This window comes from Spodoptera frugiperda, chromosome 30, assembly GCF_023101765.2.
Source record: "Spodoptera frugiperda isolate SF20-4 chromosome 30, AGI-APGP_CSIRO_Sfru_2.0, whole genome shotgun sequence".
Lineage (NCBI taxonomy): Eukaryota > Metazoa > Arthropoda > Insecta > Lepidoptera > Noctuidae > Spodoptera > Spodoptera frugiperda.
In genome coordinates this window covers 4,316,370-4,336,813 of record NC_064241.1, presented here as the reverse complement: position 1 = coordinate 4,336,813, position 20,444 = coordinate 4,316,370, and the positions used below count along the sequence as shown (strand labels likewise).

The 20,444-nt window shown below is 35.2% G+C and overlaps 1 protein-coding gene across 1 annotated transcript; it reads right to left on the bottom strand.

Moving 5' to 3' along the window:
• Positions 1–345: 345 nt before the first annotated feature.
• Positions 346–10,525, bottom strand: LOC118269777 (venom peptide BmKAPI). Its single transcript, XM_035585081.2, has 4 exons — positions 10,416–10,525; positions 5,260–5,451; positions 2,899–3,081; positions 346–536 (listed from the first exon to the last, which is right to left on the bottom strand). Coding segments are annotated over exons 1-4 (441 nt in total). The 5' UTR covers positions 10,480–10,525; the 3' UTR covers positions 346–534.
• Between the last annotated feature and the right edge of the window lie 9,919 nt (positions 10,526–20,444).

Here is a 20,444-nt window from a genome sequence, read left to right as displayed (position 1 = left end):
CAGACTCTTACTGACAGACGTTCTGATGAACGGGGTGGTTTTTAATCAGTAAGGCTCAAAAGCAGGAATCATCCTGCTTTTGAGCCGGAGCCCCGGTATCCCCCTAGGCACTTGCACGACAGGCGACTTGGGAATCGAACCCGAGATCCCTTGACCAGCAATTTTGTCCGGCAATCGCACTCGACCATCGATGCAGTATTACTTTCAAGATTTTTAAAAGGTACAAAGATATCATCATCATTATCATCAGCCAAGAGACGTCTACTATTGAACAAAGATCTCCCCCTTAGTCCTCCACAAAAGATATAGTAGGTTTTAAACATAAAAAAAATAAAACAAGCCACCTGCAAATTATTTTCACATTTATTTTTCTTAGTTTAAGGTTTATTTTATACAATTCTCACTTAGCTGGTCAGTCTTCATTACAATATTCCTTAATTACATCCGAGGGTGGAACTTGATTCATCAATATTTTCCTCTCCGAATTCCCAAGTTGCCAGAATTCTTCTTCAGGAGTTTGTCGAACAAAAATTTTCCTGTTAATTAAATAAAAGGTCCCGTTATGAGAAAAATCTTCGTTTAAGTTTTAAAGTTTTTTTTTTTTGCTTTAGGTAAGTACTTGTCGGTACCTTGTACATAAAAGGTTCGTCAAGGATTAAGGGTGCTTTTCCAGCAGAGATGTGCTATGTAGCTATGCTGCGACGATGTGAAACTATGTGACTGTTTCCACTGATACTAAGCTATGTAGCGGTGCGAGTAAGATGTGCTATGAAGATGTGCCGTCCCGCAAATAGCTGTACGAGGAAGATGCGCACCTCGAGTATGTGATGTACTAATAGCGAAGAAACTGTCCATAGCACATATCCATCGCATCGCATTCCATACAATAAACATATCTCAGTTGAAACCGTTTCCACCAGTGTTAAGCTATGTGTACCTACCAATGAATATGATTGGTGGAAGCCAAACGCATCCACAGCGACGTAGCATAGCATATCTCTGATGGAAAAGCAGCCTAAGATTTTTATTCGAAAATAATTTATTTAACGCCGCTCCTTACTTAAGTTGTGGAATGCAAAATTAATAAAAGTTAGGATAGATTTAATTGAATTTGGAAAAAAATCAGCGTTTTTTTTACTAGGAAAATTTGATTTTCTGAGAACCTGTACCCAATTAATTTACGCTGTTTTTAGTCGTTGGTCAAAAACCGTTTGATATTTTGACATTGAAATGACATTTAAAAAAAACAATTTCATCAGCATCAGCAAAATCAATTAGTTAACAGTTAGACAGTTACTGTCGCACTCAGAGTAATTTAACACATTGAACGCCGTGGTGGTCACCGGTGACCGACGTTTGCGGAGGATTTGCCTTCAACAGTTTTCTATTGGCAGTCAGTTGGCTATTGGCAGACTTAATGATTACTTAACCCAGTCCTTCACTTGAGGAAGGGAAGCAGCCTTCAAGGGCTGCTACATGGTGGGACCTGCCACAAATATCAAGTAGGTTAAAGCCTGCCGGGTGCAGTGAATCAGTAAGGGCAACGTGGGTTTTGACCACATGCAGAGGAACACTGGTGGTGGTAGCCCCAAGACTTGGAAAGTCCAAGAGGATTTCCATCGCGTTACATAAAAACCCAGTCCTTAGCAATTGTTTTCGGAACAAAATCGTTACTAAGGAATAGTTTGAAGTCATTAAATGTCTCAGAGTACGGTTGTTAGATAGGCAACAAAAAAGAATCAAGGGTTAAGCCGAGGTTTTTTACTTTTTCACAGTGCCATTTCCACGTACTGCATCTTCAAGGTTGCTCTATAAAAAGATCGGTGTCTGTTTGACCGGAGCTGGCGTTTTTGTTACAATTAGAAACCATTAGACCGAGAAAATGCCAATATAATGGTATTGGCATTTATACGTTTCCTTTTAAATAAAATATTTTTCTTTCAACCGATTCAATTGTTTTAATTCGTCTCCTACTAGACGGCGTTTTTCTAATTCTAAAGATATGTTGTGATCACTTAACACAGGTAAAATACATACATAGCCTCACGTCTTTCTCCCATGGGGGTAGACAGACAATGCAATGGAACGCCAATTGCTACGAATCTTACATACGTCTTTTGCTTCATCAACAGTCATCAGTCTTTTCATATATGCTCGTCGGTTAAGGGCAAAATAGGTGCATTAATAATGTCATAATGCAATAAAAATAAAAATATTTTTTTAGGAAAATCTCTTTAACGGTAAATGCATCAGTTAAGACGGTTACCTTGTAAACAATGGGTAATTACAGACTGTTAAGCCGACCATCACTGATAGTTTTATCAGTAAAATCTCTGAATAAGGAAACTGATTTTATAATTCTAGATCTAGTACCAAGTTCATATTTAATATCTTAATTATTGCGTTGACAATAGAATAAAAAAGGCCATCAATTTTGATCTTTGCGGAGATTTCCGACCATATTGTTTTATTACCGGAATTTTCCAGTTAATATAAGAATCATAATAATTCATTATTATTGTGATATTTATCATGATTTACTAGCTTCTGCCAGCGGCTTCGCGTCCGCGTTTCCATGGGATAAAAATTATCCTATCACCCAAGTTAATTCATACCCTGTCTGTATATTGAATTTTATCAAAATGCGTTCAGTACTTTTAGACAAACAATCTTTCGCATTTATAATATTAGTGTGATGGTCAGGGTAAATCATGAACAATTTCATATGAGCACAGTTGAGCTTAAATGATGCTAGAATGTATCAATACTACATTCCGTTGAATATTGACTGCGTGGCAGCAATGGATTTGTAAGTCTTCTAGTGTTGCTCTTTTGGCTTTACCAATTGCCACCATTAGGTCGATCTATCTTCTAATTTGAACATAAAGAAATACTTACAACAGTCTTCAGGCAGCACGCAGATCTTCAGTGCATCATGGTACACATAGTCCGGCTTGCAGTCACAGCTGTTGTATAGACAACCGCTATAACAGGTCTTGTTGACTTCCTTATAATCTGAGCAGGATCTACCGCAGTGGTTTCCACACCCTGATGTCGCGTTGAAGTCTCCGGCACAATTTGCTGTGGATAATAGATGGAGTGTTGTTATTTAATGGGACAATCCCGCCACAATCACCCAAACCGCTGCAACTCCTGTAAGCCAGGATCTTCACTAGATACATCCATGAAAACACCAGAGCACTGAAGTATGGTGTATCCCAGGGACATGAATGACTGTCTTGGATCCCGCAACGAAATAAATCAGAAGATATTATTAAAGGAGAAGAAAAAGAAAACGATAGTTTCCACTTCCTTCGGTGAATTTAATGCAGGGGACAGAATGACAGAGTGTTGTTAGGAAATTGTGTAAAAAAGGTTTGCTCGTTCTGAATTTGAATGGCTAAAATTTAAATCATCGAAAACATAATACAGTTGACAACATTGTTCATGTAATTTAAAAAAAAATCATACTTTATTTTCCTTTAATTATAAAATATTTCATAATTCCTACTATGACAAATATTTACAATTACAACCTTGCTTACGTATGTACCTGTGTTCCTACGTAAGTATTTACCCTGAATTAAATTATTGTTTTTATGTTTATTGGTATACCTAGATCTAGGTTAGTAATATTTTTCGTGGTTGGGAATTTTTTGTTTTTACTTTACCTTAAATGTAGTAATTAATTCATAAAAGGATAATAATATTATTCAACTAATTTATTGCGGTTCTGTAAGCAACATGGCATCGTGGCCCGTGACGCTATAGCATGCCAGTTACGCTCGTTAAATGACTAGTATGTAACTACAGCAAGTAAAAGTAGGATTATTCGAATTATTGACGTCATACCAAAGACGTTGATGATGCAACAAACTAGTATAGTGGTTGAGTAAATAATGAATGTCCAACCACGGAGTATCATGTTAAAAAATAAATAAACAAACTGTAGGAACGTAGGTAGGTACTATTCTACATGTTCACTCGGCAAAGTTATTTAGTTAGCAGGCCACACATCGACACACCTATTATTTACAGCGTTATACAATATACATGTGTGGGTAATTTCACACTAATGTGCATAAAACGTGTTTTAATCACGCATACACGGATTCTTAATATCATTTTCGTGTGGATATACGTATTAATTCATTAATGAAGTATAAATTAAAACAAGAGTAACGATAAAAAAAAACACGTAGAGGAAATAAAATAATTAGCGTGGCCTGCTAACTGAATAGTGTTGCCGAGTGTACATATATTGTATATTTATATGATTCATGTATATGTCAGTAACTTTGCTTTCCGAAAAAATATATATAACTAAAAGTTTTGCATCCGTTGATAGGAATATCAAAATCAATACTCGACTGATATGAGAATCGAGTTCAACTGCCATCTATCGATATGAACTTCAGGGTCAAAACCACAAGTTTAGTAGTCACCTCTGGATTACAAAACCCTAACTATATTAATACACATTGTCATACTCTAGTATAAGTACTTATCTACTTAGGGAACTTAGCGTACATAATACCCGCACCCACAGGCCACAAACTTGACTCACTTCTAAGTTCTTACCGACTTTGGGAGACTTCAAATAACAAAGTTCCACCTACAGTCTGTTTAATTTGTGCCAATTCAAAATTTGGATTCCTATTGTAAGTAATGTGAACTTTAGGTTATATTTAGGGTGTTGTTAATGCAGCTATATTTAGCGTTATATTTTGTATTTCCTTCTATTGTAGGTTTGTTTTTGATTGATAAAAATATTTCTTTTCTCTTGAGGTTTATTTAACTAGGGGTTTAAGTGCAGTAAGGACTATTGTCCTTATTATTTCTGCAATTTATTTATTTCTGCAAAAAAAAATATTTTTTTGCAGAAATAATGATTTGGGCTTTAGTTAAAGAGCATAATTTGGCAGTAAAATTTTACTCAGAAATAGGGTACATTAACCCCGTTATCGAATCAGCATAAGTACACGTGAGTACTCTACTAAAGAGGGTGTTTTGACAATTCGATTGTAGCGATTCTGTTAAAGTTCAGTATTAGTATAAAGTTTAATGTATATGTATCTCTGCGTGAAATACATAATTATATCAGTAAACTAATGTTTAAACATCGTATACTGCGAGTAATGTACATAAAATGAAGTGCATATTTTACCAACAAATCCCACGATCATTTCCCATAACAATTTTTGCCCAACAAAACCCCACATTTATGCACCTTATAATCCAAAATTCTTATATACTCACAACAGTCCTTCTTGAGTATGCAAGTCCCATTAGTATCGCGTACCATTCCGTCTATGCACACACATTCCGGCCTGCACAGGGATGTGGCCCCACCACAAGGTATAGGGTGGCCCAAGTCTTCGCATGTTTTCGGCCCACAGTGAGCGCATTCCACGCTAATCTCGTTTTCTTTGCATACTTCCCGTTTTACAACTGAAATTGAAGATATGTTTTGTTATTTATTGATGATGGTTGGTAAATTGAATGGTTATGATCTGGTTTTTGTGTGTAATTATCTTGAAATTGGTGAGTGTGTGTTAATAACTTAAATAACTTTTTACATATTCTCGTCAATGATCAAGTGTTTGAATGTTTGTATTGAGTAAGTAGCCTTCAATGTTAATATTTTATAAGCTTCACTTGAATTTAATTTCATTTGAATGGTGATGACTAACATAAAGACGTCGGTAAAATAGTTTGTTTATGTGTACGAATTATGAGGCAATGACTTTCATTACTAAATTATTAATTTATTTATTCCAGTCCTTTTCCTTAATTTCTATTATTTATTTTTCCTCTTCGCTAATTAATGACATTACACACTCTTCAATTTCCTACATGCTTCAGAATAGTGATAAAATTCCCCATTTGAACTGTTATAATATTGTAATGAATTGTGAAAGAGAAGTCAGTACGAGTACTAACTTCATAGAAACAATTGCGTTTCACTCAAAATTACTTTCGAAACTAAATTAGACTTCTTGTACTGTATGAGTAAAATACCTGACGATATTAAATAGCACAAGTCTTGCACATCAAACTATACAGGGTGTAACAAAATACCCATATACATCAAGAAGCACTGAATAATACAGGTTTAATAGAATCTCTACACAAAGTTTCAGCCTAAAATTCGTTTAAAAAAAAAATTGGTACCAAATTCTTGGTGTCGTATGATTCTTGATTTTAAATCATACAAACGTGTCACAACACTACCGGGGTCGAGACATTTCTTCTGTAAATCTGATCGCCTAGTACCTATCTACCTAATTTTGACTCGCGCGGCGACGGTGCGTGCGTAGGTACATTAGACGCTTTGTTTGCCTAGTACCTGTATGCTAAAATTTGCCTTGTAAATATTAAAATGAAAAATTTATTTAACTTACATTTTTAAAGAGTGGTTCGATGTGACTATACCGTGATAGTGAATACACATAACACAACACACATTTGCTTGCTTGTAAAACAAATCTCAATCACAATCACAACAATAACAAACACCTTCTGAATGCAACGTTAAATCTTCTCTCTTACAAACACTGTTACAATACCAACGAAAGATAATTCAACTCCACGTTAAAGAAATTGATAATATTTTTTCGTAAAAACTAAAATTCTAATATTTTTCCGAAATATTCAGATGACTGAAACGTTCATGATGACAATATTATGTCAACACTGACAATTAGGGCTGGCGATCTGAGATCTTCTTCCCGCGAACCAAAAAGGTTGATACCTATTTTAAATCGGTTCACATTATTATTGAATCGCTTATGTAAATTAGATTATTAATGATATTTCTATGTATTCCACTGTAAAGAAATGCATTGAATAGTAGCCAATTAAAATACAATATGTGTGTTTTATCTATTAATTTAATCAAATACGTATTTTAGAAATAAGCGTCGAATTTGACTACAGACTCTTATAAGCCCTGAAAAAGTTAACAACTTAGCCTTAGTTTACAAGTAACTAATGTAGTTACAAATAATATTTGATTTTTACAGTGTCCTTTTAACTATTATGAAATACATCGAACCAATAACGATTAATCGTATTTTCTTTAAATCGGTTTCTTTCGGGGCGAGTCCCCCATCCTGAATGACAATTCCTATGTACAGAGAGAGAGAGAGACATCCAAAGAGAGTAGCCAACAGACGATGACAACATTTCCATCTCTCTCACATAATACACTCAAGCAACGCGTGCGACTGGGAAACAAGATTTTATCCTATTTAATATGAAATTAGGGATCTGTGAGTGCGCAACCGTTTTTCAATTTATGTAATGACAATTCTCGTTTCTTATGGATTCCTAGTACTTTTGCACGTTTTTCTCACTAAGACTAAGCTAATTTGCTGAGTTTTTTTTTAATTCTTTCAATCTCTCTAAACGCCTCCAAGTAAAAATGTCCATTAAAAATTTATTCGAGAACGGAACCCACTGGGAGTTTTTTGTACTAGGACACACATAACTCGCATAGAATTGATATTTAGGGTTCATTTGAACACAATATTATGATATGAAACCCTTTTTCGTAACGTCTTCAATTATTGTAATAACAATTCTCGTTTCTTATGGGTTCCTAGTATTTTTGCATGTTTTTCTCATTAAGACTAGGTAAGGTAGGTAAGAGTAGGTACCCACAATAGTGAAAGAGGAGACAGAGATTGACAGAAGTTCACGAAAAGTTCAGCAAGTTAGTTTAGTCTTAATGAGAAAAACATGCAAAGGTTAAGATTACTTCACTCATTTGTTTGAGACCATCTTATCTAAGTAAAACAAAAAAAATGGTATCTCTTTGTATCACGTAAAGACCAGATAGGTACCTAATTATTTCATATCCTTACGGATACCCTTGTCTATGTACTTAGCGTAATTTAAAATTGGTGCGGGTCGCACGATTCGCATGCTAGCGTGTCTATTAAGAAAAAAAATAAGCATCGCGCTAACGGACACGTATGCGGCCGACGAGATTTTCTTTACAAATGTCCGGTGCTTGTACTCGCTCGAGGTTTTGGCTTAGTTTGGCTACAAACATATTCTTTGTTTTTTATGAAAACCTTTCTTCTTAAAACAATTTCCAGAAGAAAAAAAAAATGTTACGAAAAATAAATATCCGGAACCCTTTTTTCTTTATTCGAAGAAATACCAGGAGTAAGCGTTTTGATTTTATTTAAGTACATTGAGTGCACTTGCACTGACACCGATCAGCTGATTTCTTGCAAGTGATGTAATGATTTCATTTCCAAATGTAGGATTTCATGTATGTTATGTATTGGAAAAATTCATAACTTCGTTCCATGAAAACATGAGTTTAAAAAACCCTTCCCGTATAGTTTGTTATGTTATCTAGAAACCGTGCACTTGATGTGTATACCCCCTTTTTGTTACACGTTGTATAACCAGTGAAATTAGAACTTTCTGTGCATAGAATATGTTACAGATGGAAGAGTCATATAAAATGGGCAAGTATATATTTTTGTGCACTGTTATTTCCTTAAAGTGCGCAGTGCAACCAAAAAATACTGCAATCTGTGTTTTATTGTTTGGCAAATTTTGAATGCGCAGTATTTGCAATAAGGAAAATAGTTTCTTCATATGTCGAAATGAAGGAGCCATTTTTAAATCAGAAAATAATGAACTTTATTAAAATTAATTGTTCTTCTTGGGCGAAATGCCTTGCTGTTGAAAAAACGATGACGATAAAAAATATATTATCAAAGCTGGTCAAATAAATATTGATAGAGATTGAATTGGAAACCTTTACTTCCTTGTATGTATGTACGTATGTAAATCCTAGAAAGTTGTAGATGCAACTGCTAAGGCCGTGTTTACAAGGCATGACTTCAATCGTATAAACTATGCACGGACGGTTTTGCTAGTAACACTGTGTGAACGACTGTTTCGAGAGCACTCGGAAGTTTATTTTAATCGAACGATTGTAGTATTTTATTGAATCGACAAGAAATGTTTAGATTAAATAATATGATAATCATTATATCTGCTTCCTAAAAACCTCCAAACTCAGTAGGTACTACAGCTGATTTTGGAAACACAAAACACTAATCCAATCATTGTCTTTCTTAGTTAAATTCGATTCAAAGAGAGTCAGGCTAATATTCACAAAATATTCCAGAAAATTCTTCGATTATATGATGGCCGGTCTCTCATTTTGTATGTATAACGAACATTTAACACGGAAACCCAGCCAGTTACCTACGTACGTGTTTCTTAGTCTTCCTTATAAACTGCAATGTGGAAATGCCAGAAGATATTCTCGGTTTCTTATGTGAACAGTTATTTTGCGTACAATATGAGATTTTACCTCACGATATTCTATATAAGACTTTTTATCGGACAAACCGCTGCTACAATAGGTATAGTCTGCCTCAGTCGTGATGTGATTGGTAACATGTTTGATGTATTTCTTGTGTTTTAATTTTTTATGTGAAATAATTATATTTTTTAATGTGCCTACTCATACTCCTATCTGACTATTGTATGCCCAAAGGGCGGGACATGGCTGATCTATTTAATTATTTAAGACCTGTATTATGTACAAACCTATGATCTACAAAAATATTTTTGAATTTTGTAAAAAAATACCCTATACAACATAAAAGCTGTACAATCTACGTTCAGATGAGTTTTATAATATCATCAGCTATTTTAAAGTAACTTTATTTTTGGTTTCTAAGAATTGCTTTTAATAAATCAATCAATTTAAAGGTATTATTCCTAAAATCGAACGTAAGGTCGTTCTGAAAAGGGTTCCTTAAAAATTAAAAGGAAAAGAAGTAGCTTTTACTTAAGTAAACACGGAAAATAAACATTGTTATCAATCACGCTTTACATTACCCGAAAGTATAGAAAGCCACTAAGTTTAAAATTAACCTACAAATGGTTATAATGGTCGTTTTTATTTAAAAAGAACATTTAAAGGTTTTTTTTTTTTTGAGGGGGAAAGCATCGAATGACTTAACGAGAGGGAGTGTCACTTTTACTGGCTAAATGCCACCCCGTTCCTACTCCTGCATTTTGAGCCGGTGGCGCCCCGGTAAACCCACTAGGTAGTTCGCAGTTCCAAAACGTTTAAAGATGGAATTGTGCCAGTGCGTAAATTATATCAGCTCTTACTTTCCACTTGCAGCTTCTGCTACCTTTTGAAAAAAATCCCCAAGTTTAGTTTACAACTAAATTAAGTCCCAATCTTGAAACAGGTGGCCTGTTATCCCGATATTCCATCGGGATAAAAAGTAAACCACGCCACCTTCTCTTTTAAAAGTAATCTTTTCAATGATACACGTGTTTTCAAACCGATGGTCAATAAACTAACAATCGGATTTCTCCTTATAGTAAATATCAATATTAATATAGTAGTAATAAAAACATACCTTCACTATGTATGAAATAAACCCAGTAAGTGGCCGTAAGAACAATCACAAAAAGCTTAGACATTTTACACGTCTTATTCAGCCGTCGACCACTTCACAAATGATATGGGCTTTAAACAATTTTAATTTAACTATTGACATTTCAACCTTTTCCCTGTGAATAGGGTTGCCACGCTTAGGCTTTCCGTGTCACCGCCCTTCCTGAACGAATGAAGCGGTAACGGGTGCGTTTGTCGTGGTCATAGAATTATAATAAAATAACATTTTAATATTTTCTTGCTATTTATTAGAAATTATTACGGCGCATTATTTTTTACAGCTTTAAAACATCTGATAAAAGTTTTGGCCCATAGAAAGCGTCTGATTTTTTCTATATGAGTTCAGAGTTATATTCTACAAAACATAAAAATCAGTCATAAACATTTAAGTTAACTAATTCTGATTTTAGTTACTTTTTTTCAACTGATACCTGAGCAGTTCTCACCGTGTAAGCTTCACGAACATTCAGATATTAAAAAGTACAGTAGATACTACTAAGAACCGATAATTATATGCTTTAGAAAATAAGTCGTGCCATACGGCATAAAGCAATCAAAATAATACATAAAAATAAATTAATTAATAACTACATTGTAGACAAATTTTTCCTTACTTTTAATACAGAGACATAAATATAAGTACTTCAATTTCGGATAAAACGTGCCAACCCTACCTCTCAGTAGTCTCAATGACTAATCCATTTCGTTATACAATTCTTGATACATTTTCCTTTAGTTCTCGAAGTATTTTTCGTTTAACTGCAATTAACTTGTTCATTCATTTGATTGATAATTAGGATTCAAGATTTGTTTCAGTCATGGTTTACAATACCTGCTTTTGTTTTCTGTTTACTTAAACTCAAACGTCACGCCTTTTTATATCCGAAGGGGTAGGCAGCATACGTTAAGTTACGGCACGTAATGCCATTGTACAATGTACACCTACTTTTTACCATTTTTCTTATAAGTCCCATGTAATAGAGGGTGAGCCTATTACCATATACTGGACACAATTCCGAATCTAGATTCCAGAAATTTTAGAAAAGCCGAAAAATGCTCAGCGATATTTTTCCCGACCCGGGAATCGAACCCGAGACCCCTTGGCGATCAGTCGCACTTGCGACTGCTCGGTTAACAAGGCAGTGTGTTTTCTGTTTATTTTTTTATTGAAGTAGAGATTGTCTTACGACTAAGATGTTTCGTAGTTCGAGTAGTTGCAAAAGTTGAGTAGCAATTATGTAGCATCTGTAGAGGAAAAGGTTTTGTTCGGGAATCTATCTAGGTACCTACTTGGGATTTTTACACTTTTTCTAGGTGCGGTGTAGTTAGGTAGAAAGTCCCATATGTATTACTCTTTCATCTATGACATTGTTGAACGTATGACTCAAAAGGTTACCTATAGTAGCAGCGCAACAATCGCCGCGTCGTATGTCGCAGAATGCTGCTCATGAATATGAGCCTATTATCTTATCATCAAATAATTACGTGAATAAGCCGAAAAATATAATAATTAATTTAGTATATCTTTCAAACGTTATAATATAAACACAGGTTATCAGGCGAAAAATGTCACCCTACACATGGGTCTCAAATTATAATAAGATGTACGTTTCATTAAAATAATCGGACCCGATTATCAGACGTATGCAAAAATAGGCGTTTGATTAAAATAATCGGACCCGATTATCGGACGTATGCAAAAATCGGACGTGCATTGCTTTGAAAGGACAACTCGTTTTAAAAAGCACGTGATTGAAGATCATTCATTTGTTTTTGTTTGGCCTTCCTTAAGACGTGCTATGTCGACTCATTTCTTAGGGCCATTGACGCCATTTGTGATAAGAATTACGTATTTCTTAAAGAGCTAATATTTAAGAACAAAAGTTAAGACGTTATTGCAAAGGCGTAAGGTTGAAAATCTATTACAGCTTAGTAGCGTCTGTGGGGCATGAAGTGAAATATAAAGTGTGGCTAATTACTATTTTCAGGTCTGTCGCGTTGACGGAGTTTTTCGATTGGATTAAGTCATGCGTTCTTAGATTGGCAGTTGGGATTAATCATTTTGGAGTCTGGAATTTCATTTCATTCTGTGGCGAGAGATTAGCCTGAACAAACAGCAGACAGACAGACAAAAATTTTAAAAAATATTAGTTTGGTGTATGTGTGTATGTATGTATATTCATCTGCATGAAGTAAAAAGCCCTTATTCAAATATTACCAACTGAAAACGCACCCGGTTCCTACTCCTGCTTGTGATGAATGCCTGAGTACCACTCGAACCCCGGTAAACCCGCTAGTTAGTTCGCAGCATTAGGCATCAGCCCTTCTGGGCTCCCGTCTGAGGCATCACCCTACTGTAGTCTAGAAGAACTACCAGGACAGTTCTAGAAAGAAACGACTTCTTCCTATACGTATACACGCAACACGCAACGTCAGGCTTTTTATCCCCGAAGGGGAAGGCAGAGGTGTACTAGCACATTACGGCACTAAATACCACTGTACAATGTACACCCAATTTTCACTATTTGTGTTACAAGTCCCATGTAATATGAGTGAGCCTATTGCCTATTAACTCTTCTTATAATACGCCCTAATAACATACTATTACAAAGTACATACATACGAGTAATCGGACCTCATTACCAGCATCTAACCGTAGAACATCACTCATAAGGCATAGGAATATAAATAACGTTAGGAAAAGCCGAAGCTGTTTCGAACTACTTAACTTTTTACGTCGCTGTAATCTATTTTAGCTGTATGAAGTAGCTAAGTGTAGTAACTCGAAGGAAAAATAAATATAGTCGAATAAGAGTTCTACAAGTAACTCCCAAGTTGCACGGGACGGGAGTAGTTTGAAATGTACAATCGGCAAAGTTAATTTGTGTACAGGCGAACTATTGTTGCTTGATTTTGGTTCCCTTTGTTTTGTTTCCTTTGGTTGGTTATTTGTGTTTTTGTAACAGAGTCTATACTAATACTAGCTGACCTGAAAAATTGACGTACCGTCTCAAACAATTTTTCTTCTCAACTTTTAAGTCTTCCTTGGACTTCCACAAATGATTCAAGACCAAAATTTGCTAAATCGGTAAAGTCATTCTCAAGTTTTAGCGAGAATAACGAACAAAAATTGTTTTTTATGTGTAAGAAGATATAAAGCTGAAGAGTTTGCTTGTTTGTTTATTAGAACACAAAATGAAATTGTTAGTAATTCAAGAAATTGTGACCCATCTCTTTTCCCTATTAACAGAATAAATTTCAGAACTGTATGTACATATGCTAAGTGTATGTACATAGGTACTCGTATTGCTGAGAATTTTAAAATAGAAAAGATAATTAGATAATTTAATTTAGCTAAAGACACGAAATATATTATTTGTATATTACATATGACTGTATACCAATATGCGTGGCCGATTGTACAAAAGTTCGTTTAAAGCAAACAGGTACAATATTCTCGCGTGTAAAGAGCTTTGCTGGACCAGTTTTGTGTATGTTTAAAACATTTCTAAAGTTTCTACTTTCCTAGTACGTTAGTGAACGATGCATTACTAATACTGGTAGTTTGATCAAATAATAATTGTGGGTTAGTTGTTTATTTAGCGAAGTATTTGTATATGAAATGTGTACAAATTATTTCGGTGTGTAAACTTGATGTTTGCATCATAAACGTACGTATGAACAACTGTGGTTTTACATTCAAAATTCTTAGTAATCGGTAGGACAAATCATATGACATGTGCCATGTGACTAATACGAATAAGTTGTTAGTGAAAGGTACGACAAAAAGTGGTCCAACAATACTCAACCTTATTTTACAAAAATAAAACTCGAGATAGTAGAAATACAATTTTGTTACCTAAAATTTATCATTATCGTCATCAGATAAACGTCAATACGTCCACACTTGAAAATAGACCTAACTAATGACTTCTAAATCAGCCATTCAAAGCGGCCTGCATCTTACTTACCTATATAATAGCTCTCTATATTCTTCATCAGGTTATCCGTCCGTCTTTTGAGTGTAAGTCTCATGTCTACCTATACCAATGGTTCCCGACTGATGGTCCGCAGAAGACAAAATATGGTCCGTGAAATTAAAAGAAATAGTTACACTGGTCCTCTGTCCAATGAGTACCACGGTTAAAGCTCGAATCTAACCAACATCAAAAGAGGCAACTGTGAGGAGGAACTGAATTCAATAATCCAAAAGTTACTATTTCAATTAGGAAATCTAAGTGGAATTTACGTGCCGTAGTGTGCACCTCTGCTTACCATTCGTTCGGGAATAAAAGGCGTGACTATACAGAAATCTAAGTGGGAGTTTTTATGTAATAAAGAAGTAAATACTAATAAAAGTAATCCCTAAATTAACCTTGACCAGGAAAAGGTTGGGTAACCCTGACTTATACGAATAAAACTAGAAGCAAGACATACAAAACCGTTTAGTTTTTACCCCCCCTACTTTCCTACCCACTTATCCGCTGAATAACCTTCCACCACAACTTTTAATTCACCTCTACATTCTTGTTATTACAGTAAATTTATTTCCAATTAGTAAAATACTTGGAACAGGAGTTTCCTTGTCTTAATTAAACCGCCTTGCAATTAGGTACCAACCGTTTATATGGAATGCAAATTTTATGCGTCATAGTTAGTTTTAGTTTTAATTCGCACTACTTTGTTCGTTTTAAGGAGGATTACTATGTACCTTTTGTGTTTAGTTTTACTTTGTGTTTATATTTAATTAGTTAGTTAATACTTTATAATTTATATTAATTATAATCCATACTTAGAAAGTTTTAAGTCTGTTAGCACCTGAGTTAACGTATAATAGAAAGTTTTAGATATTTATTAGGGAAGTGATTTTTAATATTATTGTTGACTAGCTTCTGCCAGCGACTTCGCCTACGTTCCCGTTGTATGGAAAGTGAAAAATTACTATCATACTGTCATAATGTCATCCAAGTCAGCTCAGTCCCTGTCCGTTCAGTAGTTTCAGCGTGATTGACGGACAAACATTGAAACAAACACATTTATAATTTTAGTGTGATTAGTTTAAAACTGGCGAATAACAAGAAAAATATTCTTCATTTTAGTGAATATAAACGCCTTTGATTTTTATTGTAGCAATTACACTATTGTGCAGTTTGCTCGTGAGTTTTGTACCAGCATGTAATAACACTAGATTGTAGTCTTGAGAAGTAAGTAATGTTTTATAATAAACCTATACATGTATAGCTATGAAAGTTAGACAGTAGGTCCAACAACCACAGCCTATAAGTGGCCTCTGTAGACCAAAGGCCTTTTCTCACATGGAAAGGGTTTGATTATTACGCTTTCTTAATGCGGGTTGGCGATTTTTCAGTGATAATCAGACATTGTAAGCCAAGATTTCCTCATGAGATTTTCCTTCACCGTTCCTCAGTGGTATTTAAATAATCTTAGAAAGTATCTACATATAATTCGGAAAAAGTCACATTGGTACTTTTCCATTTCTACTCCGGGCTACCACGACTATCCATCACCGTTAGTCGGTACTATAAAATCAATAGAAGCGTTAGTCTGTGTAGATTTTTTGTAAACCTTACAGGCTAACATTTAATTTTAATCAAACGTAAGACAAAAGCCCTTGTTCTCGCGATTCTCGTGGAATTTAATCTAAGGTCAAAAAAAGAGTTACAAAGGAAACATTGAGGAATGTATATCAAAGAAAACATTTTTCGGAAGGATGGAAAATAAGGATAAGGAACTAAAAAGAATTTGGTTGGGTTTAAAAAAAATATATTTATCCAAAACAATTAGTTACAAAGAAAACAATTAGAACGTCGAATATTAAATATAACATATTAGTTATAACACTTTTTTATGAGTTATGTTATAAGTTGTATTGTATATTGTATTGTATAATTCTAATTATTTTTTTCTAGTGCCTTATCAATATGCCTTGATGCAACGAGTGACTTAAGGTCTTATGTCCCATCACTCACTGTCAGACTCTTACTGACTAAAAGGAACCTCGTTCCTACTCCTGCTTTTCGATTCGAAGCCCTAGTAACCCGCTAGGCAGTCCGCAGCTTCACCTTGATGCAAATTTGATCTATAACGTGATAATTATGATGATATAGTAATAATAAATAATATAGGAACTAATGAACGGTATTCGGAAAGAAAATACCTTTTAGAACGAAAATAGGATTATTTTATTCTGTTTTTGAAAGTAGTAAACTCTAGAACCTACAAAGACAAGTCTCTTAGGACATTAACTTACTTTAAACCTAACCAATAAGTTATAAAGTTCTGATTCGTTTCACAACAAAATGTCACCCCGGAGTCTTAATTTTATGTTAACAAAATGTTGATTAAAGTTAGGACACGCTTATCTTAGAAGATTCTTGAACAAACTATTTTAAACCACGATTAAACTGGCATTATACAGGATTGATTCGGTTTAAGGGTACCTAAGTAGTAAACCTAATCTAATCTTGATGAACAGCCGACTTGAAAGGGTCCTGGTTAACGAAAGGGAGGATCCATTTCATTTTGTACCGAAAAACATAAACATAGGATCAAGTTTCTTATACCCTAGGGCTAGGTATAGATTATTAGGATTACGTTGAGGTTTTTATTTGGTATCCATTTACACTGAATATAGCTCATTACTCATTTGTTTTCATATATGTATTAGATAGTCACTGCTTATAAGGGTAGCTCGCCGCCCGACCAGAACCAGATCGTGCGGCGCGTCGCGGCGCGCTTCACGATGAGACCACCACAGATGGGAGGAGCTGCGGACCCAGAAACGGTGATGCCTGATGCGGAGCTGCGATCCCCCCCCCTAAATAAAGCGTCATGAAAAAACAATTTCATTTCACAAATTAGCAAACGAAAACACTAACAAATAAAAACGGAATCAATTCAACATAAATCATCTAATTGAATCTAACTTCCAAGTTTCCATTTAAAACGGTGCGCTGCCGCTGGTTACAAAATTGCATAACTTTATGCAATTAAAGATGGCTGACTTTAAAAAACCGCGTCAGCTCTTTCAATAAAAAACTTTATTACGAACGATGGAAAGTTTTAATAATCCCAGGCGACAAGCGGGAACGTCCGAATCGAGATGGTGTAACCTCATTTCACACCGGGTGAGTCCTACTCATTCATTTTTAAGGTGATAAGTAAGTTTATTATTAACGAGGCCATTTATTATGCAGTCAGATTATAAGGTTGAATTTTGTTCGTTTTTGTGATTAGTTTTAGAATTTATTGTGTGGTTTGAATATGTATTTATATGATTTCTTTCTCTGCTGACTCGTTGGTCGAGTGGTCGCAAGTGTGACTGCCGGGCAAGGGCATTCGGTATCGATATGCGGGTCGGGCAAAGTATTACTCGGCTTCCATCGAAGCCATTCATAGCACACATCCATAGCACGCATCTTTCCATATAAAAAAACATAGCTTAGCTGAGTATCCACCAGTGCTAAGCTATGTGTACCAATGAATATGATTGCCGAAAGCCAAACGTATCCACAGCAACGTAGCATAGCACATCGCTGTTGGAAAATCACCCTAATACTAGACACTCCGTATAGATACGTCGTATATTTGTACCTAAATCATTATCACCGGCGCCTCACTATGGCTTCTGTGATCAAATAAATCTCCTTAATCTGTTTACCAAGATCTTGAGCTGTTGGCCTAATACAATTATTTGGTCGCATAATTTAATTAATTACTGATTTAATCAAATTATTAATATGAGTTATGTGCCGTGTGTTTTATTGATATAGACGTTTTCTAGGTTAATCATTATTTGTAGAGGTTAGGTTGTGGATGGGTGGCAATTGTTCTCTGAAAACCTTTATTGATTTTTGGGTTGATAAAATGGTTGAGTTTGTCTCAAGATCGCTTTCTGATTTACAAATCAGTTAATTTTGGTAAATACGTAATTCTAAATTATTTTTTTAAAAGGTTTATAAGGTGATTAAAATAAAGAAAATGTTTCCCTTATGAATACAAACATTAAAAAAAAACAAAAAACAAGTTAAGATAAATCTAGCCTACCTCGACCTTAACCCTAAAATAATAATTTTAACAAGCATCCTAGCCTCATCCGACAATGGACGAGACTGAACACTATTATAAAGACCAACATTAATTTGTAGTATTGTCCCCAAAGGTTAACCGCTTAGCTTAAGTGGGAGAGCCGGACCGGAGTGATACCACGGCCTCACAGATACGTGAAACAAAGCTTGTGTTTGGTTGTGTGAGTGAGGTTACCAGAGGCCCAATTACCAGCCTTCCCAATTCCCGATTTCCCAACAACCCTTAAATTCCTAACCCCCAAAAGGCCAGCAACGCACTTGTAACTCATTTGGTATTTCGGGTGTCCATGGGCGAAGGCGATTGCTTACCATCAGGTGATCCGTCTGCTCGTTTACTGGATTATATATCTACACGGCCGACCACATTGATATAAAATGTAATAGGCTTCTTCTACAACCCCACACATGGTGTAATTTACACATGAATACCTTCTTGAAATCATAAAAAAGTATCAAAGTGAATAAATAAATACCTTCCAATAAATAAATAAACTTTAAATACTTAAACTGGAAAATGTTTTATTAAAATTAATTAAGAACTGAAATTATAATGGCGACGATTTTACTGATTTCCAATTATTAACATAATACTTTGGGCTGATTAATAAATCCGGGAGTGAATATATTAATTAACTTTTGTCTGGAATTGTATGACATTCAATAATGTACGGAGAAGTGTTATTAAGAATCTTGTTTTTTAAACTTTGCCCTACACTAGGATTTTCTTCTGTGTCGTGGGTGCGTTTACAAACATACAAGTTCACATACACATTTTGACATGACGCCTATACCCTAAACAACAATTAGTTGATCACACAACGAGTTGATTCGATTTATTGTTTTACATGGGTTAGACTGGTGAGTTTAAGCATGTTACATAGGTATTTTATTCAAAACTAGCTTCTGCCAGCGGCTGCACCCGCGTTTCCGTGAGATGGAGAGTATTCTATCGCTCATACCCTGTCTGTATACCAAATTTCATCAAAATCCGAATATTGTAGTGTGATTTCCCCGTTTTGGCTAAACGTGGTGATAATTCCTTCTCATGTCTTCTCTACGTGAGAAGAGATATTACCCAACAATGAAACATCACATGCACAACTTAATAACTTCTATTTGTCATTTAAAACTGCTATTAAAGTTTACTATAACAAACACAAAGATTAAAAAAGTCGCGAGTCTTAAATTAGCTTTGTTCTAGAATAGACACAAAAAAGGATGAACGTAGGACAAACTTTAATTACGAAGCCGTGTCTGTGGTAGACAACAGCTGGACAACCTATCCTAAACTGCTAAAATTGTTTAACAAATTTCCAACCTTAACTAGTTGTGATAAGGTTCAAAATGTAACGACTAAATATGACTAATTCTAGTAGCTTGATGTGCTAGTCTATATAGTAATATGAACTAAATATAACGTAATAAAGTGAAACACACATGGCAGACTGTACCGAACTTTATATTTATGAACACTTGTGTGACCAACACTAAGCAGGCTTAGGATACAAGTATTAGTGTCCTTTTCCACCAGAGATGTGCTATGTAGGTAGCTATGTTACGAACATGTAATAGCTAAGCTGTGACCGGAGCTGCGGGCTACCTAGCGGGTTTACCGGGGATCCGGTTCGAAAAGCAGGAGAAAGGAACGGGGTGGTGTTTAGTCAGTAAGAGTCTGACACTCCCTCTCGGCTCACCTAAGGCGAGAGAAGTCATTGGATGATTTTCCCCCTCAAAAAAAAGCTAAGCTATGAAACTATGTGACCGTTTCCACTTATACTAAGCTATGTAGTAGCACATGTTACTTGCACAGCTGTGCGACATCGCCGCGTCTGTGCACGCTGCATAAGATGAAGAGTCCCTTTGTGACTCGAAACTAGTTGAGA